Source organism: Pongo abelii, chromosome 21, assembly GCF_028885655.2.
Source record: "Pongo abelii isolate AG06213 chromosome 21, NHGRI_mPonAbe1-v2.0_pri, whole genome shotgun sequence".
Classification (NCBI taxonomy): domain Eukaryota; kingdom Metazoa; phylum Chordata; class Mammalia; order Primates; family Hominidae; genus Pongo; species Pongo abelii.
The window spans coordinates 42,241,101-42,265,097 of NC_072006.2; the positions used below are offsets into that span (position 1 = coordinate 42,241,101).

Below are 23,997 nucleotides of genomic sequence, written 5' to 3' on the forward strand. Positions count from 1 at the left end.
AGTACATAAAGTTTACCCACTTTTTTAACATTCATTTTTGTAACACAGCCAGTCCGTTTTAAAACTTCCAAATCAGAATGCTAATTAAAGATTTTATTTTTTAATCCTTTCATTGCCTTTAGCGTATACATACATGAAATTCTCAGAACTCTTTGGAGAAGTTTTTATTTGCTTGGGAGTCTGTTTTCTTCCCAAAGCTCTAATATACTTAGGTTTTTTGTGCTTTCCTTTTTAACTTCGTATCTTGCTTTATGTAATAAGCATCTTTTTCTCTTTCACTTGGGAATTTTATGTCGGTGGCTCCTGCATATCAGGATAGGGCGTGGGATGATTCAGAGCCTAGGATGTAGGAGAGGGAATTACGGCTCAAAGTAAGAGATTGTGTTTCTTCCCTCAAGGAAATCATATTCTGGCATAAAAAACACAGGTGGACATAAAACCAAACCACTTGATCGTACATAATGTAGATTAAGGAGGCATTTGGCGATTCTGATGGTGGTTTAAGGTAAGTCCAAACTTACTGTCAGGCAATAAAACCTTTTTATAAAAGGGACTAGCAGTTGAAGAAGAGAAGCGTGTTTATAAATGGGGAACAGTTAGACTGGACCAGACAGGTATCTGAAGAAAGACAAAGGCAGATGTGGGAAGGAGGTGCTGGAGACCACCAGTGGGAGATTAAGGTCTGTGCTCTTTAAGAAGCTACGTATTCATTCAGGGAGTCAGCAAAGCCTGTGCCAGCCAGATGTACAAAGATGGGCATGATGCACTTCTCCCCTCAAAGGGCTTATGCTCTAGTCAGGGGGAAATAGCAGCAAACAAGGGGTTAAGGTAGAATTCAAGAAAGGTTGTCAGTAAGGAAAATATTCTCACTTGTGTCTACCTTGAAATAGACCAAGAAAAAAAATGAAGATGCTAATAATAATTTGATCAGATGCTTATTAAAAATGTGAGAATTATCAAATCATGGACAGTTTCTGAAACTGCAGTGCCTTCAGCAGGTCTCCCAAAGTTTGCTAGACTGTATGCTCTTTGAGTGCTCTCACAGTGCCAGGAACATATTTGGTCTGTGACTGAAATAAATATTTGGTCTGTGACTGAAATCCATCACTTGATGTAACCTTTTTCTATAGAGAAAAGGGTTTTTTTTTTAAGGTTGCATTAAAGTGGCTTAACAAATCTGATTTAATGATTGGTTGTAAATAATATGTTAGTACGGAAAGGTAACCATTTTTAGAAGTTTCTGTAGGTTTTCTCCTTTGTACTACTTTTCTTTTTTCCTTTAAGTAGAATTATGCTTTGTTCTGAGATAATCATCTTTTTTTGTTCGTTTGTTTGTTTTTGACTTTTGCTTCAGGGTGTCATGATTGACTTTGGCCTATGATGTTGGCCCTTAAACACCAGGCAAGGGTGGAAGGAATGCTGCTGAAAATCTGTGGGTAATGTTTTTGTCATGAACATGAGAAAACCTAGAAATGGAGAAGGCGCGTGGAAGGAAGCACAAATGGCAGCCCAAAGAGGAGGTTAGAGAATGTGGAGGGTATAGAAGAAAGCCCATTCAGAAAGGCAAAGGCCAAAGATACCAGAAAAGCCTTCCAGCTTCACTTCCAGAGCAAAGAGAAGCTTTGTTTGTGGTTGACAGAGGTGACTGCATTACTCCCAGATGTCTGCTCAAAGCTCATAAGACATAGCGTGAGTGGGTTGGATAGGGTTCCTGTCTTGTCAGCGTGAATAAAGCATGATACAGACGTTCTGTTAGCATGATCAGTGCATGTGGAAGAGTGTGTGTGTGAGAAAGAAACCTATTTGTACAAGTATTAAGGAAAGAAAAAAGGTCAGGAACCTGCAGTTTTACCTTAACTGTGATTTTTTTTTTTTTTTTTTTTTTTTTTTTTTTGAGACAGACTCTTGCTCTGTTGCCCAGGGCTAGAGTGCAGTAGAGCAATCTGAGCTCACTGCCTCCCGTATTCAAGTGATTCTTGTGCCTCAGCCTCCTGAGTAGCTGGGACTACAGGCGCATGCCACCACACCCAGCTAATTTTTGTATTTTTAGTAGAGATGGGGTTTTGCCATGTTGGGCAGGTTGGTCTCGAACTCCTGGTCTCAGGTGATCCACCTGCCTTGGCCTCCCAAAGTGTTGGAATTACAGGCATGTGCCTCCATGCCTGGCCTTAACTGTGAATTTTATTCAGATCGTGGTGTCTGACTGTCAGTGATCTAGAACTGAAAGGAGATAGTCCTGTGTTGACACACATGCCACATGGTACACACACACAAAGATGATATGCCACACAGGGAAGAGCTCTTGAGAAATTTGTTCCAAGCTGCAGATTTATTGTTTTGGTTGAGGTGAAATTCATATAACGTAAATTAACCATGCACTTCAAAGTGCACACATTTTGGTGGCATTTAGTACATTCAAAGTATTGTATCAAGTTCCAAAACATAATTGTGTCTGGCTTCTTTCACTTAGCACGAGGTTTTCAAGATTCATCCCGTGTTGTAGCATATATCAGTACTTCATCTCTTTTATAGTAGAACACTAATCTGTTGTATGGATGTGACACAGTTTACAACCTGTCTATGGACATTTGAGTTGTTTCCACCTTTTGGCTCTTATGAATAGTGTTGCTATAAACAGTCATGTGGAGGTTTTTGTGTGGCCATATCTTTTCATTTCTCTTGGGTATGTATAAATCTAGGAGTGGAATTGCTGGGTCATATGGTAATTCTATGTTTAACATTTTGAGGAGCCATCAGACTGTTTTCCACAGCCGCTACATCATTTTACATATGTGCATGGGTTCCAGTTTCTCCACATCCTTGTCAGCATTTGTTGTTGTCTCTTTATTTTCGACAAGCTACATGTGCAGGTTTATCTCATTGTGGTTTTGATTTGCATTTTGCTAATTACTAACGATACTGATCATCTTTCAGTATGCTTGTCGGCTGTTTATGTATCTTTGGAGAAATGTGTGTTCAATTCCTTTGCCCATTTTCAAATTGGGTTATTTGCTTTTTTCGAGTTGTAAAAGTTCTTTATATATTCTGGATAATATACCTTTATCACATATATGATTTGCAACTATTTTCTCCTATAAGTTGTCTTCACTTTCTAGGTAATATCCTTTGATGTGTAAAAGTTTTTTATTTTTATGAGTTCCAATTCATCTATTTTTGTTGTTGTTGCTCATGCTTTTGGTGTCACATGTAATAATCTGTTGCCAATCCCAGGTCATGACAATTTTTTTCTGTATTTTCTTCTAGGAGTTTTATAATTTTATGTCTTAAATTTACGTTCTTAATCTGTTTTGAGTTAGTTTTTGTATGTGGTGTGATGTGGGGGGCACCAACTTCATTCTTTTGCCTGTAGATATCTGTTTGTCCCAGCACCATTTGTTGAAGAGACTACTCTTTTACTCCACCTGAATACCCAGCACCCTTGTCAAAAATCAATTGGTCACAGATGTATTGGTTTATTTCTGGATTCTCAGTTCTGTTCCATTAATGTATATGTCTATCCTATGCTCATACCACACTATCTCCATCACTGTAGTTTTGTAGTAAGTTTTAAAATCAGTAAGTATGAGTCCTCAGAGTTCTTTTTCAGTATTGTTTTGGCTATTTAGGATCGCTTGCAATTCCCTATGAATTTAACAATCACCTTTTCCATTTCTGCAAAAAAGGTAATTGAAGTTTTACTAGGGAATGCATTGAGTCTGCGGGTCACTTTGGGGAGTATTGCCATTTTAGCAATCTTAAGTGTTTCAGCTCATGAACAGGGGATGTCTTCACATTTATTTAAGTCTTCAATTTCTGCTGCAGAATTTTAAAAAGCACTCTAGGAGAGTGTCATTTACTGATGCATTTGATACTATAAAGGCCCTGTCTAGGTTTTGGGACCACAGATGGAGGGCAGTGGTATCACCTTTCAATAGTGTTAACCCCCACCTCTAGAAGATATGAGTATTTTGTGTATGGACTCAACAGAGTCACCAGGGCACAGCCACAACATCAGCTTTACAAAGTAAAGTGACACATAGAGGCCTGGATATCTAAGTAAAGTGATTAGCAGGATCATTGAGCTGGACAGAACCTTAGAGATCATATAATCAGACTTCTGAATTGGTGAAGAAACCTAGAGAGAGAGTTAGCTGCAGACCAGAATAGAGTCCAAGGCAGACATCTGGTAACTTCATCAGATGTGTACTTTTGTTTTGATTTCAGAATTTTGATTCTGCAACATCAACAGCAGGAAGACATCTTACACAGAATAGTAGCCAAAGTTTAATCATTTAAACAATTCCCCAGAATCTTGTTGTAGAGAAATGACATTTTATGTGGGGTCATAAAATGATTGCATGAAAGCATTCTAAGTGTGAAAGAACCTACTCTGCCACCAAGGTTCTAAGTACCTGCCTCGCTGTACCCATGCTCATGCTCTTGCTCTGATAGGAGGGGAGAAATTGGCTCACGAACTTAAAGCTGCTGGTGTTTCTCCTCGCTTGGCACCTCCCCCTTGGCTGTAATGACTACTCAGGAGTAGAGCCTCTGACTTCAGACAATACAGCTGGGAAGGGGGAAATGGTTCAGAATCCAACATTGCCTTATGATTCTTCATATTTCTGTTTGATTGTGGTTATAACAACTTGAGAAATTCTTTGGCTACGGTTGAGGGGGTGCTAAACCAAAACGATGGCAGATTGTTGTTTTTTGGCAGCACCTCCCTGCAGGGTACAGATGGTTAGAAGCTTTTGTTTCAATATTAGGCCAGGCACTAGGGGGAGATAGAGAGCTCCTTTGTTGTCAACTTTGGAGTAAATTCGTCTTTCCTATGATGATCAAAGCCAGTATCTCAGTGTCCCATTACGGGAAGGACAGATGGGAGCCGGTGATCTAATCGTCATTTTAGGTAAGAGCCCTTGGGTTTATATGAGCACTTCAGGGTCACAGAGGAAGCCAGTGAGGACCAGTACCTGGATCTTCTGACTCCTAACTACAGTGATCATCCACTGTGTTCTCCTGGGAGCTGAGAGGCCCTGCCTAGTGCTGGCCCCCTCCCCTCAGTCCCCTAAACTCACTGCCCTTCCATAGTATTGAGCTCTGTCCTCCCTAGGCTGGCAGCTCTATCAGCACCCAGGTTGTTAGAATAGTTGTTGAAACAGGTCATTCTGCTGCCAAGTGATTACGGGGCCTTGCACTCTGTCCCTTCCCATGAAGCAGGCCGTAGTGTGCTCACTGCTCTCCCTTGCCTTTCCATCCCCTACTTTGATGTGGGAGTTTTCTTTCTTTTTACTTTTCTTTTTTTCCACCGGTTTCCCTCCAATATGTGAGGACTTTTATTGAGTTGATGCGTGGGCTTCTGTGAGTGATTTGGAGTTCCTTGGATTTCTTTTATTCATTTTAGTCTACTGACCCTGTTGCTCAGGCCCAATTTACAGCTGGAGCTTTTATCTGTTGGGTGTGTGTGTGTTTCTTTATTACAATGTGAAACCTATGATACTTATTTTTCACTCCAGGAAAATAATGCCACGTTATAATGTACTTCACATACTTAGTGACTTAAGAACATGATTTGCCAACATTTGAGACTTTGAGACTTTACATTGAAAAAGTGACACGGTTTTAAGGCTTTCTCAGCAAGAATTCATGCCTTTATCCATAGTACCGTTTTCATATTTGTAGCCCAACTTCTGTAGGCAGTGTAACCCCTGCTTGATGGAACAGTGCCACTGAGTTTCAGCTGGTGTATGTAGCACTAATTTTTCATATTTATGAAATGCATATAATATGAAGTTAAAACAGCACCTGGGCCTCTTATTACTCCTGCCTGCCAGAACATTCACTCTGATTCAACTAGTACTCAGGGTTTTTGTTTTTGTTTTTTTTCTTTTTTTGATTGTAAAAGTAATACATCAGAGGAAACTTAGCAAATAAGTATAAAGAAGAAAATTAGTTTCATTACCCAGAGATAACTATTTTTAATTTTTGCATATTTCCTTTTCCTCTTAGTTTAAAATTAAACTGAATGATAACGTGCAGATAATTTTCTGTCATGCTTTTTTCTTAACATGATTATTTTTCCTTGTAAATAAAAACTTTATAAACATTGTAAATGATTGCTTGAATACCGGTGGTTGGATAGTCAATGATTATTTGTATTGAGCACTTGTATGTTTCTGTCTCTGTCTCTTAGCTTTAGGCTACTAACTTTCAGTATTTGGATTATTTTCTTGTAGATTTCTAGAAGTGGTTCTATGTATATGTGCAGATGTCTGCTTTTCTTTTAAGTACACTGAAGGTCATATACATTTCACGGTCTCTGCCACCAGAATGCGTTCCTGCTGTAGGAGTTCTTGTCTTTTCCAAAGCATCTTAATCAGTCTAGGACTTCATTGTGAGCTTATTTTGTATAAACCTCTATACAAGTTAAGGATTAGTCTTTTGTTTTATGAAGGAGTAAACACAGAATAGTTTAATTAGACTAATGGAGCTCTCTTCTGGCTTTTAAATGATCTTGTTTACATTTGAGACAGCTGTGTGAAAATAGCACATACTTCTACTATAACATTGACTTGAGTGAGCATAATTTTGAGAGCAAGGTTCAGATTGCAGAAATTTGAGCTGCCTATTTGACCTAGTGGGTGCAAGTTATTTTGAGCAAGGTTCTATTTTAGTCTTTATGAATGTTCCTACTACTGTTAAGGTGGGCCTTCTACTCCCACTTAAAATTGGGATTTTGAAGAAAATTAAAATTGGATTGTGGCATACTTTGCAATCTTGGAAGTTAATCTCTGACTTTGTTTTTCTGTCTCTAAAATGTTAGACTTGAAATAGATCAGAAAGAATCATTTTCTGAGACCAGGGCAAAGTATTCTGGTTATAATCAGGAGTCAAGTGAAACCTTTGCAGATGAAAGCCATGAACCCCAAAGATACGTCATGCTTTATGTGAAGAGGATGGTACTAGCCAGCTGTCATGATGGCTGTGCAAGCCTCCTTATTTGTTTTTTTCCTTATTGAGGTCCTTTATCTTTAAACATCTGTAGGAAGAAGTATGATCAGCTCTCTTTGCTTAATTCTGCCAGTAGCTACTTTGAGAATTTCAAGCACAATAACTTTGCAAACTTCAATGCAACAAAAATTTACCAGCAGCCTTTCTGAGAATTATTGGGGTTTGGACAGTAATTATGAATGGACAAATCCCACTTTTACTCATGATGTCGTTTTCCCAGTCCTTTCCTTTTGCTCACAGTGTGTCTGTTCTGTGGGGCATAGACTCAGTAGGAATTGTTCCCTTTAAGATACCATTTACCCCAATTATGGTGCAGTGATGATGATCTGCTTTGCATATTCCAGGTTCTTTTTGGCTTTTTCCATTGAAGCCAGTGGTTCTCCCAGCCTTTTATCTTTGATGTGGCTTTTCATTGATAAAGTAACAATTTACCTTCCTGGGACAACAGATTCCAACACCTTAACTAATGTGAAGTTGTTAGCTTCCGCCTTCCCTCGTCACATGGGACCTTTAGGGCCAATTTATTTTCCTGTCCACATGAGAAGTCTCCAGTAAACTAGCTGAAGGTCCTCAGCATGTAGCATGCTTTGTCTCTCCAGTGTTTAAAAGAAATCATCACATGCACATGAGCATACCCTCTGCACCACCCTCCCTTTATAACTGCCACCATATCCACTTCCCTTGCTGCCTCTGCTTCTCAGCCTGTTGCAGCTTGGCATGCATGTCTACATTCCACCCAAGTGGCTGTCTTCAGAATTTCCCCCCTTCCCCCCACCCCTGTCCCCAGTGGTCTAATCTCAAAACCCAAAAGGTACTTCTTAGTCTCTGCCTCTTGGCTCCCTTTCTCTTTTTGGCCCTGTCTGCAGCATTTAATATTACTGTATTACAATGTGTTTGCATTTCTGGTTTCTGTGTACCACCCTCTGCTGGTTCTTCTGCTTTTTCATCCTTCAATAAGCTTTTCTCCATGCTTTTACTGTAAATGTTGCCATTCCTTTAGCCTTTTCTCATTCTGGGCCTTTTTTTTTTTTTTTTTTTTTTTTTTTTTTGAGATGGAGTCTCACTGTTGCCCAGGCTGTAGTACAATGGCGCGATCTGGACTCACTGCAACCTCCTACCTCCTGACTTCAAGCAATTCTCCTGCCTCAGCCTCCTGAGTAGTTGAGATTACAGGCACCCGCCACCACGCCTGGCTAATTTTTGTATTTTTAGTAGAGACGGGGTTTCACCACGTTGACCAGGCGAGTCTTGAACTCATGACCTCAGGAGATCCACCCGCCTCAGCCTCCCAAAGTGCTGGGATTACAGACATGAGCCACTGCGCCAGGCCTGGACCTTTTCCTTGAGTGCTTTATACTTAGGCTGGCTTCAGTTACCAACTGGACGTTGATGGCCTACCTCTAGATCTCTAGGTCAGACCCCTTCCTTGTACTTCAGACTCATGTATCTCATTTCCACAGACACCTCAAACAGTATGGCTGTGACAGACTGTCTCCTTCCTTCTCACCTCTCCTTTCCTTGTCTTTCCTTGGCTTGGAGAGTGGCAGTGCCATCCATCAAAATCAGACACTAGGCCTCATCCAGTGTTTCTCCTGATTTTTTTTTCAGCTCCCAAATCTGTTGTTTTGGCCTCCTTGTCGCAGCCTCTCCTTCAGTTCCTCTGCTATGCCTCTGCCAGGTTGACCTCCCATCACCATCTTCCATAGCTGAGTAGGTGCCACGCCAGTGTGGTTTTTGCTCCCTCTCAATTTTTCGTGAATCTACCTCCCTTCTCTGCGTCTTTGTCTCCACTTCCATCACCTTAGTCCACTCTGTCATCATCTCTACCCCCGGATCCTTGCAGTAGCCTCATGACTGATCATCTACATCTGCTCTTAGGCCCTATAATCCATTCTTCACATGGCAGCCCTATGATGTGTTCAGAATGCGGCTCTGAGCATGTCATTCCCCTGTTTAAACATTTAAGTAGCTTCTCATTATTCCTAGTTCTTGGAATATGGGCCCAGTGGCCAGGTGTGGTGGATCACGCCTGTAATCCCAGCACTTTGGGAGGCTGAGGCAGGCGGATCACTTGAGTCCAAGAGTTTGAGACCATCCTGAGCTACATGGCAAAACCCCGTCTCTATCAAAAATTAAAAAATTAGCTGGGCATGGTGGTTCATGCCCAGCTACTGGGGAAGCTAAGGCAGGAGGATCACTTGAGCCCAGGAGGCCAAGGCTGCAATGAGCCATGATCGTGCCACTGCACAGCCTGGGTGACAGAGTGCAGGCTGTCTCAAAAAAAAAAAAAAAAGACTATGGGCCCAACTGCTGGCCTGGCCCCCTCCTACACCCCATGACTTGGCCCCTGCTGACTTCCTCAGCCACATCTCTTGTTGTGTCCCATGGCATTTTGTCTGCACTTGGCCTTCTTTGATCTCAGGCCTTACATATGCTGTTCCCACTCTCTGCCCAAGACACCCTTCCCCTTGTTTACTTTCCATCAGTTATCCTTACCTAGTTAATTCCTGTGTTCACCATTTGTATCTCATGTCAAACAGTATTTTCTCAGGGCAATCTTTCCTCAGACCCCACCCCAACCCCCCAGCCCCATACACTGTCTTAGCTCCCTAGCTTTTTCCTTCAGAGCACCACATAGGTTGTCAATCTGTTTGTAGATGATTACCAGACCATAAAGTTCTGTCTGTATTGTCACTCAGGCATGTCCAACCCACTCCTGATACTTGGCCCACTGTCCTGATCTCAGGGTGGCAAGTACCGATGTCACTTGGTTCATCTCTAGACAAGGTCAGTGTCTGCCTTTGATGGGGACTCTTTCCAGTGTGGGGTTGTTGCTCGATGGACTTCTTCTCACTAAGCCTATAGCTTGGTGGACTGACTGGACTGTGGTACCACCAAGTTTAAAAATTCTGGGATTTTTTTGTTTTCCAGTATTACAGGTAGACCTTTAAGGAAAAAGAGGTGCCCTCAGTCGAAGATCCTTTCCTTTTCTCAAGGCAGCTTCTAGTAAATGTGCTAAATTTTAAGGATATAATCAAATGGTTTCTGGGAGAAAGGATCTTGTATCCCATTAATCATTCTTTTTCTTCAACTCTGCATGTCTTTTCTTGACATATTATAAATCAGAAAGATTAAGTATTGCTCATAAAATAATAGAATATGGGAGGGGTGAGTGTTCTTTCTCCATCAGATCTGTTGATTCAAATGGAACAGTTTAGCAAGTGCCTGTTCTCACCCAAGCTTCCCCCATGCCATAGGCGTTGTTTTCATTCCCATCTCATATATAGGAGCCCAGTGAGTTTGTCACATGTTATATCCTAGGCACATGGAAGTGTAGGATAGGAACCTGGATTTTCTTTTTTTTTTTTTTTTTTTCTTTCCAACTTTTATTTATTTTATTCAGGGGGTTCAGGTTTGTTAACATGGGTACATTGTGTGTCACAGGTATTTGGTGTACAGATAATTTTGTCATCCAGGTAATTGGCATTGTACCTGATAGGTAGTTTTTCAGTCCTCACCCTCCTCCCATCCTCCACCCTCAAGTAGTCCCGGGTGTCTTATTTTTCCCTTCTTTGTGTTCATGTGTTCTCAATGTTTAGCTCCCAACTTATAAGTGAGAACATGCGGTATTTGGTTTGCTTCATCCATGTTGCTGCAGAGGACGTGATGTCATTCTTTTTTATGGCTGCATAGTATTCCATGGTATATATGTACTCATTTTCTTTATCCAGTCTACTGTGGATGGGCATCTAGGTTGACTCCACGTCTTTGCTATTGTGAATAGTGCTGTGATGAACTTAGGCATGCACGTGTCTTTATGGTAGAATAACTTATATTCCTTTGGTTATATACCCAGTATTGGGATTGCTGGGTTGAATGGTTGTTCCGTTTTAAGTTCTTTGAGAAATCTCCAGACTGCTTTCCACAGTAGCTGAACTAATATACATTCTCACTAGCCCTTTATAAGTGTTCCTTTTTCCCCACAACCTCCCCAGCATCTGTTATTTCTTGACTCTTTAATAGCCATTCTGATTGGTATGAGATGGTATCTCATTGTGGTTTTGATTTGCATTTCTCCAATGATTAGTGATACTGAGCTTTTTAAATATGCTTGTTGGCTGCATGTATGTCTTCTTTTGAAAAGTGTCAATTCATGTCTTTTACCTATTTTTAATGGAGTTTTTTGTTACTTGCTTATTGACTTAAGTTCCTCATAGATTGTGGATATTAGGCCTTTGATGGTGGCATAGTTTGCAAATATTTTCTCCCATTCTGTAAGTTGTCTTTTTGCTCTGTTGATAGTTTCTTTTGCTGTGTAGAAGCTCTTTAGTTTAATAAGATTCTACTTGTCAATTTGTTTTTGTTGCAGTTACTTTTGGAGTCCTTGCCAGGGCCAGTGTCAGGCATGGTATTTCCTCAGTTTTCTCTTAGGGTCTTTATAGTTGGAGGTTTTACATTAAGTCTTTGATCCACTTTGAGTTGGTTTTTATATATGGTAAAAGGAATGGGTCCAGTTTTAATCTTCTGCATATGGATAGCCAGCTATCCCAGCACCATTTATTGAATAGGGAATACTTTCCCCATTGCTTGTTATCATCAGCTTTGTCAAAGATCAGATTCTTGAAGGTGTACAGCTTTATTTATTTATTTATTTACTTATTTATTTTATTTATTTATTTTTTTGAGTCTTGAGTCTCTCTTTGTCTCCCAGGCTGGAGTGCAGTGGCGCGATCTTGGCTCGTTGCAACCTCCGCCTCCCAGGTTTGAGCAGTTCTCCTGCCTCAGCCTCGTGGGTAGCTGGGATTACAGGCGTGCATCACTACGCCTGGCTTATTTTGTACTTTTAGTAGAGATGGGGTTTCCCCATGTTGGCCAGCCTGGTCTCAAACTCCTTACCTCAGGTGCTCCACCTGCCTCAGCCTCCCAAAGTGCTGGAATTACAGGCATGAGCCACCGTGCCCAGCCGGTGTACAGCTTTATTTCTGAGTTCTCTACCCTGTTCCATTGGTCTTTGTATCTGTTTTTGTACCATTTCCATGCTGTTTTAGTTACTGTAGCCTTATAGTATAGTTTGAAGTTGGGTAATGTGATGCCCTGGGCTTTGTTCTTTTTGCTTAGGATTGCTTTGGCTATTTGGGCTTTTTATTGGCTCAGAATCAATTTTAGAATATTGTTTTCTCTTTGTTTTGTTTTTGTTAGTAGATGCTGTGTATGCAAAAATAGTTTTTCCTAATTCTGTGAAGAATGTCATTGGTAGTTTGATAGGAATAGCATTGAATCTGTACATTGCTTTGGGTAGTATGGCCATTTTAACAATATTGATTTTTCCTATCCATGAGCATAGAATGTTTTTCCATTTGTTTATGTTGTCTCTGACTTCTTTGAGCAGTGTTTTGTAGTTCTTGTTGTCGAGATTTTTCACCTCCCTGATTAGCTGTATTTTATTCTTTTTGTGGCTGTTGTGAATGAAATTGTGTTCTTGATTGGGCTTTCAGCTTGGACATTATTGGTGTATAGAAATGCTACTGGTTTTTGTATATTGATTTTGTGTCCTGAAGCTTTGCTGAAGTGATCAGAACTAGGAGCCTTTGGGCAGATATTATGGGATTTTCTAGCTATGGAATCATATAGCCTGCAACGAGAGATAGTTTGACGTCCTCTCTTCCTATTTGGATGCCTTTTATTTCTTTCTCTTGCTTGATTGCTCTGGCTAGGACTTCCAGTACTGCGTTGAACGAGAGTGGCAAGAGTGGGCATCCTTGTCTTATTCTGGCTCTCAAGGGAAATGCTTCCAGCTTTTGCCTGTTGAGTATGATGTTTGCTGTGGGTTTGTCATAGATGGCTCTTATTATTTTGAGGTATGTTCCTTCGATGCCTAGTTTGTTGAGGACTCAACATGAAGGGATGTTGAATTGTATCGAAAGCCTTTTCTGCGTCTGTTGAAATTTGAAATGATGATGTGGTTTTTGTTTTTAGTTCTGTTTATGTGATGGATCACATTTGTTGTTTTGCATATGCTGAACCAACCTTGATTCGACGAATAAAGCCTACTTGATCATGGTGGATTAGCTTTTTGATGTGCTGCTGGATTTGATGTGCTAGTATTTCATTTATTTTTACATCTGTGTTCATCACAGATATTGGCCTGAAGTTTTCTTTCTTCATTGTGTCTGCCAGGTTTTGGTATCAGAATGATGCTGGCTTCATGGAATGAGTTAGGGGGGACTCCCTCCTGCTTGATTTTTTTGGGAATGCTTTCAGTAGTAGGATTGGTACCAGCTCTTCTTTGTATGTCTGGTAGATTTTGGCTCTGAATCCATCTGGTCCAGGGCTTTTTCTGGTTGGTAGGTTTTTAAATTACTGATTCAGTTTTGGAACTCGTTAATAGGTCTGTCCAGGGTTTCAATTCCTTCCTGGTTCAATCTCAGGAGATTCCGTGTTTCTAGGAATTTATCCATGTCTTCTAGGTTTTCTAGTTTGTGTGTATAGAGGTTGAACTTGTATTTTCTTTTTTTGTTGTTGTTTTGTTTTGTTTTTGTTTTTGTTTTTGAGACGGAGTCTTGCTCCGTCCCCCAGCCCAGGCTGGAGTGCAGTGGCGCCATCTCAGCTCAGTGCAAGCCCCGCTTCCCAGGTTCACACCATTCTCCTGCCTCAGCCTCCTGAGCAGCTGGGACTGCAGGCGCCCGCCACCACGCCTGGCTAATTTTTTGTATTTTTAGTAGAGACGGGGTTTCACTGTGTTAGCCGGGATGGTCTCGGTCTCCTGACCTCGTGATCCGCCTGCCTCGGCCTCCCACGGCCTCCCAAAGTGCTGGGATTACAGGCGTGAGCCACCACGCCCGGCCTGAACTTGTATTTTCTGACTTCTGCCACAACCGTCTCCGTCCAGTAGAAAAGATGTGATATACTCCCAGTCATTTGGAGGTGCTAGGAAACATAACCTGATTGTTTGTTTGCTAATGGAAAGGAATTGAAATTTTTTTTTATTATAGAGAGAGCTGTATTCCAGTGTAGTAAGTAACCTACAGACTGTCTTACCCTGGGCAGATCTGCCAGCACTAAAAATTACAATAAACATTGCTTAAAAGAATTTTATGTGATACAACCAAATACACAAGCACAAAAAAAAAAATTTTTGTCTGTTAGTTTGTCTTTTTCCTTTCTACCCTTTGTTTCTCAGCTGTCGTCCAGGAGTGCTTGACTCTACCAGTATTTGGCTTAAAATGAGAAACCTTTGTCTGTACCTTTGATGTTTGTCTGCACAAAAATCAATAACCTGGCTTTCCATTAAAATAGTCCTTAAAGAAGCTAGTTTGTGGGGTCTTTGTTAACTTGTGCAAAGCATACATTTTTGATGGTTTACTTTAAAAAAAACTAAATAGTTTGTCTTATACTTTAGTATTTTGGTTTTACTGGTTTTATGTAGTGAGGGACCCAATTCCATAAATGTATGGATTTTTGAAGGATCCAGGTCCATTTATTAATCCGTATCTTTTTAAAGCATTTTATGAGCATCTGTTAAATTGAAAATATTTAGCTTTATGATTATATTAAGGCTTGAAAATTGTCCAGTCCTAAAGTGTATTTTCCTTTTTTAGTTTTTTTTTAGTTAGTATAGACACTGACTTTTCATTCTCCCCTTGCTTCTGCATGTCCCTGTGAGATCAGGGATTTTGTTGTGCCAGTAGAAGCTCCCTTATCACCTTTTGTGTAGAGGAGCCTCTGGGGAGAAAGCAATGCCCTGAAAATGCTTTGTGGTACAATTTCAGGTTTAAGAAGCCCGCTCCCATTTCGTTTCCCGTGGATGGCCGGACTGCTCCAAGAACATTCTTCCAGTTATAGGCATTTTGTCGTTTTTCCTTTTGGGAAATACTTTGTGTGTACCTTTATTATGGGTTTTGATAGTGGAGCTGAGAGGCCCCGAGTATTGGGATTGGAGCCACAATTTCTTCTCTTCTTTGTGTCTTCCCCAGTGTCTCACTCAGCAGCTCCCGCCGTGCTGTGACACCCCAGAATGTATCATTTTGAAATGTTGCAGCTGCCACTAGGTCATATGGGAGCGTGGAGCTGGCTGGGGGAGAGGTGTAGGTCAGTGATGGTTTTTTGTTCCCGCATTGGATCTTTGAAGAAAATTTTAAAACGGCACTCTTATTTTCAATCCAAATATTCATATATTGTATTTTCCAAAAACATAAATGAATGAGTGAATGAAATTGTGTTTTAAGAGGCTGTGCTTCTCAAGTGTAGTTCCTGTGGCCTTAGTAGCAAGGGGTAAGCCTCCTGGCAGGATGAGGGGGCTTGGCGGGTGTGTTAAATATTGGTGGGGTGTGGGTCAGCTTCCCCTTTGGGCTTGGCTCTCTCAACCTCCATACTATGAAGCAGTCCTTTGACTTAAATTCAGTGTGGCAGGTCACCTTTAAAACAGGGGCCTTCGTAAACTGCTTCGTGCACGATAACCCTTTATGACTCTTAATTGGGGGTAGCCGAGCAGTGGGTGATTTTGATATACCATATGTCCTGTAGCACAACAGGGCAAGATGATGGAGATTTCCAGGAGTCGTCTACTTAGCAAGAAAGAAAATAGGTTTAATAATGTTTACATTTTGATCATTGTTTCTTACATGTGTTGCTAGAGGAAACGCTTATAGTTTTGTTTGTTTTGAAAATGAAATTCCTGTGGAAAGGTCATTGCAATGCCAGCCCCTGTCATTTCTAGCCCGCTTATCCCAGAGCTCATCTGCAGTGTGTCAGGTCTGGCTTACTTCTCTAACCAAAAAAGGCAAAGAATGTGTAAGCCCTGCTCTCTTCAGCAGATTGTCTGGGTGCTCCGTGATGGGTGGAGTTCACGGTGTCAGATGGATCCACAGGAAGCAGGGAAATGTTATAGACACATTTTCTCCTGCAAGTTTAGAGAGTCTGTGAGGCAAGATTCCAAAGCTTTGCCAGGAGCATAAATCCTAGGCTTTATCTCAGAACTACACATTGGGCCTTACCCTCTACATTGTAAACATTTCTTGGCAGTCAAATAAACCCAGGCAGTTTCTCGAAGGTGCCTGCCACCTCCTCCACCTCCCCTTCTTGAGGATCCTGACACAGGTTTGCCGCAGCAAGTCAGATATGATTCTTCCCTATTTGGGGCCCCCCACGGCTCTTCTGGGCTAGGGCAGGGTTGCCGCAGTAGGTACTTGCCACTGAATGGAAGGCCCACCTCAGCCCCCCACTTCTCAGTATAAATAATGCATGCGCTGGAGAGGAATAGCAACCAGACTGCTTGGGCTTGCCATGTCTTCTCGGGCTTGCCATGTCTTCTCGGGCTTGCCATGTCTTCTCTTGCATAAGATTGGTCGTGGAGGAAAGGCACCCTCTGAAGATGAGAGTGCTGGAGAGAGCCTTGTGCGCTGTGGTTGAGAAGAGTGCACTGGTGGGGAGAGGAGACTGATGGGCAAGAACGCTGCAGCAGGCTCGTCCTGCAGCTGTAAATGGCACAGGACTGGAGCTCTTGAATTCCAGTTCTAGGCAGGGGAGCGTGGGTGTTCGATGAAAGGTTTAGTCCTGTGTTACATACAGGACTAAAGTATAGTCCTGAATAAAGTATCTGAAACAAGAAGCATGTGACCACCTGGGCACATCATTTTTCTACCTGAGTGGTACTTGGTGTACTAAAGAGATGATGGGATGCAGCACACTTAGACGAGGTGGAAGAATCTGAGTGGGTCTCATCACGTTGGAGTTGGTTTTTATGGGATATGGAAAAGAGGCCCGGATTTCTTCTGAGAGCAGGAGTAGCTGAGGAGCCCTGTGGCAGCAGAGCTCGTGAACTGCACTTGTGTGAGAAGGCCGGCTGGTAAGTTGAGACACAAGATTCTTGGATTTTCCTGAGACCTTTCTCCTTCATCTCTCCAGACCCAAAGAGAATAACCTGGAAAGTCAGCTAGTGAGGGTCTGCAAGACCCAACTGAGAGAGCTTAAGAACCGGAGAATTTGGAGGCAGGTGAAGGCTGGAGTTGTATTTGGGGGAGTTTTGTTTGGAGTCAGTCTTTTTTTTTTTGAGACAGGGTCTCACTCTCACCCAGGCTGGAGTGCAGTGGTGTGATCTTGGCTCACTGCAGTCTCTGCCTCCTGGGCTCAAGCAATCTTCCCACCTCAGCCTCCTGAGTAGCTGGAACTATAGGCATGTGCCACCACGCTTGGCTAATTTTGCATTTTTTGTAGAGATGGGGTTTTGCCATGTTCGGGCACAAGTGATCCACCTGCCTCAGCCTCCCAAAGTGTTGGGATTACAGGCGTGAACCACCTTGTCTAGCCTGGAGTCACTGTTAATTTCTTTTGTTGGTCCATGGCAAGGTTTACAGATGACTTTGTTTGGAAAGCCTGAATCTATTTTTAAAAGCAGGGATGGGGAGTGGAAAATCACAGTAGTTACTACTTGAGTCTATTTAGTGGACTATAAAAACTACTATAGCCTCAGTTTAACCTAATCAGAGCTTGCCAGGAATTCGAGCCTGCTTGCCTCTCTTCAGGAAATTAATCTGGGTCATTTGACTGTCCCAGTTAAGCAGGTACATGTTTTAACAGTTTTAAAGGCAGTTGCTACCTGTATTTGGTTATTCAGAGTATATACCCAGTTATCCTTGCCAATACATTTAAACCTCTTAGCCTACAGATCTTTTCTTTTTACCAGCCTCAGTGTTTTGTGTTTTTTATTTTTTTGTGGAGACAGGGTCTCACTCTGTTTCCCAGGCTGGTCTCAAACTCCTGGCCTCAAGCAGTCCGTCTGCCTCAGCCTCTGAAAGCATTGGGATTAAAGGTGTGAGCCACCATGCCCAGGCCAGCCTTGATGTTTATTAATCCTTTTCAGTGACAGTCTCACTCTCCCTCTTTCTTTCTCTAGTGATTCCTTCCTCCGACGCCTGCTCTTACAATAGGCGTCCCCGCGAGAAGAGTCACCCAGTGGCATCAAGAGCTCTGGGCAGGATCCGTCCACTTCCAGAGTGGCCTGAAGAGTGGAACACATTTCTTTTTAGTTAAATGAGTTTCTTCGGTAATGTCCAGAATATAATATCAGCCTAAGCATGATGGAATCCCCCGTACCCCACCCTATACCCCCTTCCAAACAGAAACAACTATTGTTTGGTTTTTTGGGGTTTTTTTGGGTTTTTTTTTTGACACCGAATCTCGCTCTGTTGCCCAGGCTGGAGTGCAGTGGCACAATCTCAGCTCACCGCAACCTCTGCCCCCCCGGGTTCAAGCAGTTCTCCTGCCTCAGCCTCCTGAGTAGCTGGGATTAACAGGCACCCACCACCCTGCCCAGCTAACTTTTGTATTTTTTAGTAGAGATGGAGTTTCACCATGTTGGCCAGGCTGGTCTTGAACTCCTGACCTCAGGTGATCTGCCTGCCTCGGCCTCCCAAAGTGCTGGGATTACAGGCATGAGCCACCGCGCCTGGCCACAACTGGGATTTTTAAGAAATTGCCTAGGAGAGAGTTAGTTGAACTTAAGGTGGTATCTAACTAGATCAAAGTGCCTTCCATTTTAACTTCAATGAACTTGCCAGGTTGGTCTGATGATAACCCAAGAGTAAGGAGTCTTGGATTCTGATCCCAGCTCAGCTTCTAGAGACTTGGTGGTTTTCAAACTGTTCTTGAGGGACTCCTTCAACTGAAGGGCTCCCTAGTTGCCAAGAGTGGTTGGTTCTGAGTCGAGGTGGCTTTGATTTGTCAGCTTTGGTCAGAGAATTCAGGCAGGGGGCAGGAAGTCAGTGTTCTGTAGTTGTTTTGCTATTTTACCCTTTTTATACCTTCCATTCAGGAGAAGTTTATTAGATGAATCCATGTCCAGAAATAGAGAATTAGTTGCCTTCATCCTTTATATTAATTTCCCTTGAAGTATAAACAGCCAAAGAAGAAAAGTACTTGTGGGAGAAAGGGGGTTCAGATCCTCAAATTTGAAAATAGTTTTCAACTTCAGGAACGTGAAAGGTGACTGTTAACCAAAGTCTGAGTCTTAGGAGCTACTTCATGTGGTATGCTTTTACCTGATGTTATGTTTTAGATATGGCTCATTCATTCGGCACATGTGCTGGGTGCCTACTGTTTGCTGGACACTGCGGAGCTTGGTGGGTGCTGGGGGAAGCAGATGGGTCTGGTCCTGGCCTCCAGGAGCTTACTAGTTAAATGTGGGAGTCATTGCTAATCATTTATGTAAGTCATTGTTTAATTTTAGTTGTGGTAAGTTTACAAAGGAAAGAAACGGGCTGCTAGGAGAGCTCACTCTCTACCCTTTTCTCTTCCTTTGTAGACTGCGTGAGGAGCTCTCATTGCGGGTGGGAGACTGATTGCCTGCAGTAATGGGGAGAGGATATGCCTGGTTCCCTCCTCTCACTCCTTGCTTGGACTTTTGTCTTTACAACTTGAACTAAGTATTCTCCATTTGACCTTTTTCCTGCCTCATTATTCTTCCCAGACATTCTTTAGCTTCTACTCTCTGCCTCTTCAGGTGTGCATCAGGGATCTGGTATCAAGGAATTTAGAACTTGAAAAGAAGTTTTATGGTCCAGTTCCCTCACTTTCAGATATGGAAGAAGGGAACACATCCACGGTCACACAGCAGGTTAGAGGCAGAACCAGGACCAAGCCTAGGCCTCTGCATCTCAGCCCAGGGCTTCTTGTTACATTCCTGCAGGAAGGGCTTTCTAAGTCAGCAGGGGCCCAGCCTCAGGGACCTACTTACCCTTGCAGAGACACTGAGAGGACAAAAACTAAGCCCCAAGGGGGCCAACAGCCCCAGACTTCACATGGCCTAGGGTTGTTTTCTATATATCTTGGCAGATTTATCAAGAGTACCTTTTTCCAAGAGCTGAGGAAAGAAAAAAAATATGCCCCATTCCTATCATTAGGGGATTCATATTCTAGAGGAACATAGAAGTCTCACATGTATGGAGAGAGCATAGAGCAGCTTGCTAGGGGCTCAGGTATACACCCTGTGTGAGGGAGAGCTCTGGAGCAGGAGGAGATGGGGAGTCGTCTCCTGGATGCAGAGCAAGGATTTTCCTAGAAAGGTGGAGTCCAGATAGTCCAAGGAGCAGAGGAGTGGAGGCCAGGCTTTGCTAGGGCTAGGAGAAGAGAGAGACCCCCTCCAGGCTTGCGGGGAATCCTGAAAAAATGGTCCACACAGACAAAGAGGGTTAGGAGGTTGTGAGAAACACACCGTGGCAGGGGCTGATTTTGCAAGACCTTGAACTGTGCTCTGAAGGACCAGATCATGGAGCTAGTGGGGTGCTGTGCCTCACTTTCTCAAGGGAGTGGTTTCATGAAAGCTGGGCTTTCGGGAGAGAAGTCTGGTGGCATTTTAGGAGCCCTAGGGGTCAGGAGGCCTCACCAGGGACTTACTGCAGTGACTCAGTCATGGAATGAGGAGGCCCTGGTCACAGGGAGTAGCAGTGGGGTATTTTGAGCTTCTATAGTGCTTGTTTGCAAAACATGATAAATTTGGGTTAATCTCCAAGCTTTAACATAGGAAGTATAACTTCAGTGTTTTTTTTCTTGCCATGTCTAGGTGGAGTCCGCAAAGAAATTGTGACGCTCAGGTGTCTATTTTATTTTATAAGGCATTTTGAAACTTGAGAACCAACAAAAAGAGAATGCAAATACCAAGTGTTACTTCTTTCTACTTCCAAATCTCAAGTCCTAAATTGAATACCGTTTAATTCACTGTTGCCAGTATGGCACTCTGCATTCCTTTTTTGATAGAAAGTTTTGCCTTTTGAGCATTTGAAGCCCTAGCTTTGCGATATAGCTGAACAGGGTGGGCAGGCTGGTGGGGACAAGGAGGAACACGAGGATGAGAGTAGCTGCCCGGCTCCAGCAGCGCCCATGCCCTCGGCACGCACACTTAATGGTATTGTCTTCTCTTTATCTCCTTAGGAATACAAACAGAAGCTTGCGCGAGTAACCCAGGTCCGCAAGGAACTGAAATCCCATATTCAGAGCTTGCCAGACCTCTCACTGCTGCCCAACGTCACAGGGGGCTTAGCCCCCCTGCCCTCTGCTGGGGACCTGTTTTCAACTGACTAGGATGGGTGTCGTGTCCCAGATTTCTGTTTGTACCAGCACAAAGAAGAGGGCAAGTCATGGTTGGAAATAACCTTCTAGCCCCTGGTTCTATCCCTTCTTCCGCCCAGCCCCCCAGCCTCAAGAAAGAACCTCAGACTCTGATTCTCCTCTTCAGCCTCTCATCTTGAGCACAGTTCAGAACAGTGGCGACTGGAATCTGGTTTATATTCATATTTGCAAAGACTACAGACTTTTTCTCCCACTTCATATTTTCATGCCCCCCTGTTGGTTTTCCATTCTTAACTGTCTCCTTATACCCAAGAAGTTAAGAAAATCATGTGTACTTCTGGAAGCTTTCAAAAGAATCTTGTCCCTCATGACAGCATTTTGTCATGAAAGCAGCTTCTCCTTTCTGAGCTGGGCTTGTTCAGGTTCGGTGTGGGCTTCCACTAAGGCACTTGTCCTGGAGATGTTGGCTTTCCCAGCTGCATCTGCCCCAAAAGGTTGGAGGCACAGCTGTCGTAGCGTTGCCATAAAGAGTTTGCCAAATCTCTGATCCTCCCTTTCCATTGCTTCTCCTAGTGATGCACGAAGATTAGGTGCATTTATTTTATAAACAGATTGGAGAATCTAGCAATAAGATTCAAAGCTAATCTGGAGCATAAAGGCACAGTTCAGAGACAGAATAACAGGGATCACAAGCATGAATTAAAAGTAATTTATTTGCTTCAAGTTCCTAGATACAACCTTCCCATGCTGCACTTCTCCACTGTCGGAGCACGTTCCGAAAAACAGAATGCCTTGATCCCTGGTGGGTGCGAAGGCAGTTGTTAGGGGTGGCAGGCATTGGTGGGCTCCAAAAGATGAAGGCCCCACACACAGGTGTGCTGCATTTGGGCACTGTGTGGGTGTTTCTTGGACCCTTTCTTCTGGGAGTAAGGTACACACTAATGTTTAATCCGCTGTCTGGGTGCATGTCCACAGTACGGTGGCTAAACTCGAACATCACTGCAAATAGGACGCTGAGCAGGTCCGTCTGTCATGTCACGCCACTGCACAGGTCCTTGTCCCCACATGACGGGGAGTACTTGCATCAGATGTTATTGAATAGCTCGTCTCGGGCAGGGGAAGCGGGGAGTTGGGGATATTAATTGGGGGTTTTAATTCTATTATCATGTCAGCTGACATTATGACTATATAATGTAGTTAGAGACAATTTTTATCTTGCTTATAGTAAAGGTTCATCCTGCCAATTGTAAATCATTCTAATTTGGCAGGCTTATTTTTGACATTGGAAAGGGCAGAAAGCGATTTGCCCCAATAGTGTAATAGGAGTTATAGACCAGAGGCTGAAACCCAAACTATATAAAAAGGAATTCAGTGGAGGGGGCTTTGTAATCTCCATTAATTTGTGTTGCTATTTCCAGGATCACCAAAAATTACATGTAATTTTACATGTTAAACACATTGAAACATAATCTATGTTTATAAAGCATAACGGGCTTCTCTTCCAGAAGCTCTCCTGCTTGTCATGAAGTGAGAACAATGAAAAGTCATAGCAGATACTCAGTTTAACTCTGTGTACAACCTAGTAGTGTTTGAGCTGTTATTCAGATTTGAATTCAGACTGTGTGTTGTTTGCTTATTGACACTGCCTGTCGTTCTGTCACTGTTAAATTAATGAGTCTATAAGGTTTTTCTTCCAGAGGCCATAGGTGACATCACTAAAATTGCAAGATAAATTGTAATCTTTGCTGCTGCTGCACTCCCCAACCTCTCCCCCGCCCCCCGTGGTGTGCTGCTTTCTAGATGAGCGTGTTTTGGAGCAGGCCCATCTTGGACACTCTATGCTTTCACCAAGGAAGTGAGATCTGACCAGCCACAATCCAGCCAAAAGAGGATCGTAGATATTTGCTCTGATCAACTAGATGAAAATATAACAGAATGGATTTAGCCCACTGCTCTGTTTTATCCAACTGAGTCTCTGACCAGCAATTGGTGCATAATTATTACAGCAAAAGTAAGAAATGAAACTGTAGCAATTATGTAAATGAATGTGTTGGCCTCTTAATACCTCTTAACAGTTATAGACCAGAGGCTGAAACCCAAACTATATAAAAAGGAATTCAGTGGAGGGGGCTTTGTAATCTCCATTAATTTGTGTTGCTATTTCCAGGATCACCAAAAATTACATGTAATTTTACATGTTAAACACATTGAAACATAATCTATGTTTATAAAGCATAACGGGCTTCTCTTCCAGAAGCTCTCCTGCTTGTCATGAAGTGAGAACAATGAAAAGTCGTAGCAGATACTCAGTTTAACTCTGTGTACAACCTAGTAGTGTTTGAGCTGTTATTCAGATTTGAATTCAGACTGTGTGTTGTTTGCTTATTGACACTGCCTGTCGTTCTGTCACTGTTAAATTAATGAGTCTATAAGGTTTTTCTTCCAGAGGCCATAGGTGACATCACTAAAATTGCAAGATAAATTGTTACTAGTGGACTTCCTGTGAGGAAGTTAGTTTTTTGTTTTGATGAAATGCTTTCGTTTTTTAAATCTTAATTCTGCTGTCCACATCCTCCCAAAGTGTGCTTACTTCATTTGTTTAATTTAAATGAACTTTCCTCCTTGTATGTATGAGGTGACTTGGTGGGTGGGGTGGGTGGTTTTTGTTTTTGTGTTTTTTCTTTCTTAGGGCATCTGTAGGCCTCAAAGGACCTTTCCTTTAGGTCATATTCCTCAGAAAGTCTTCAATCTTCCCTTGTTTTTGTTTGTTTGTTTTTCTTAAAGAATATTTTCAAAGCTTAAATTTGTATATTAATTTAGGACTATTTAGAAGTATAGGCTGTCATTGGCGGCAGCAGTATATTCTGAAATGTCTCATAGATATATATTTTTGAATAAAGATGGTGTTGTTGAACAACATTGTGT

The 23,997-nt window shown here is 42.4% G+C and overlaps 1 protein-coding gene across 2 annotated transcripts in view; it reads left to right on the plus strand.

Moving 5' to 3' along the window:
* RPRD1B (regulation of nuclear pre-mRNA domain containing 1B) overlaps positions 1–23,989 on the plus strand; it is a 60,437-nt gene extending 36,448 nt beyond the window's left edge. Inside the window, exon 7 of one of the 2 annotated variants that reach the window (XM_009233570.4) lies at positions 20,935–23,989. In XM_009233570.4, the coding sequence (XP_009231845.2) occupies positions 20,935–21,084 (150 nt within the window). In that variant the 3' untranslated portion in view covers positions 21,085–23,989. Of the gene's footprint in view, positions 1–9,710; positions 9,984–20,934 lie in introns of those variants that run through there. The other variant, XM_054541782.2, reaches the window with a different exon arrangement.
* The last annotated feature ends 8 nt before the right edge of the window (positions 23,990–23,997 follow it).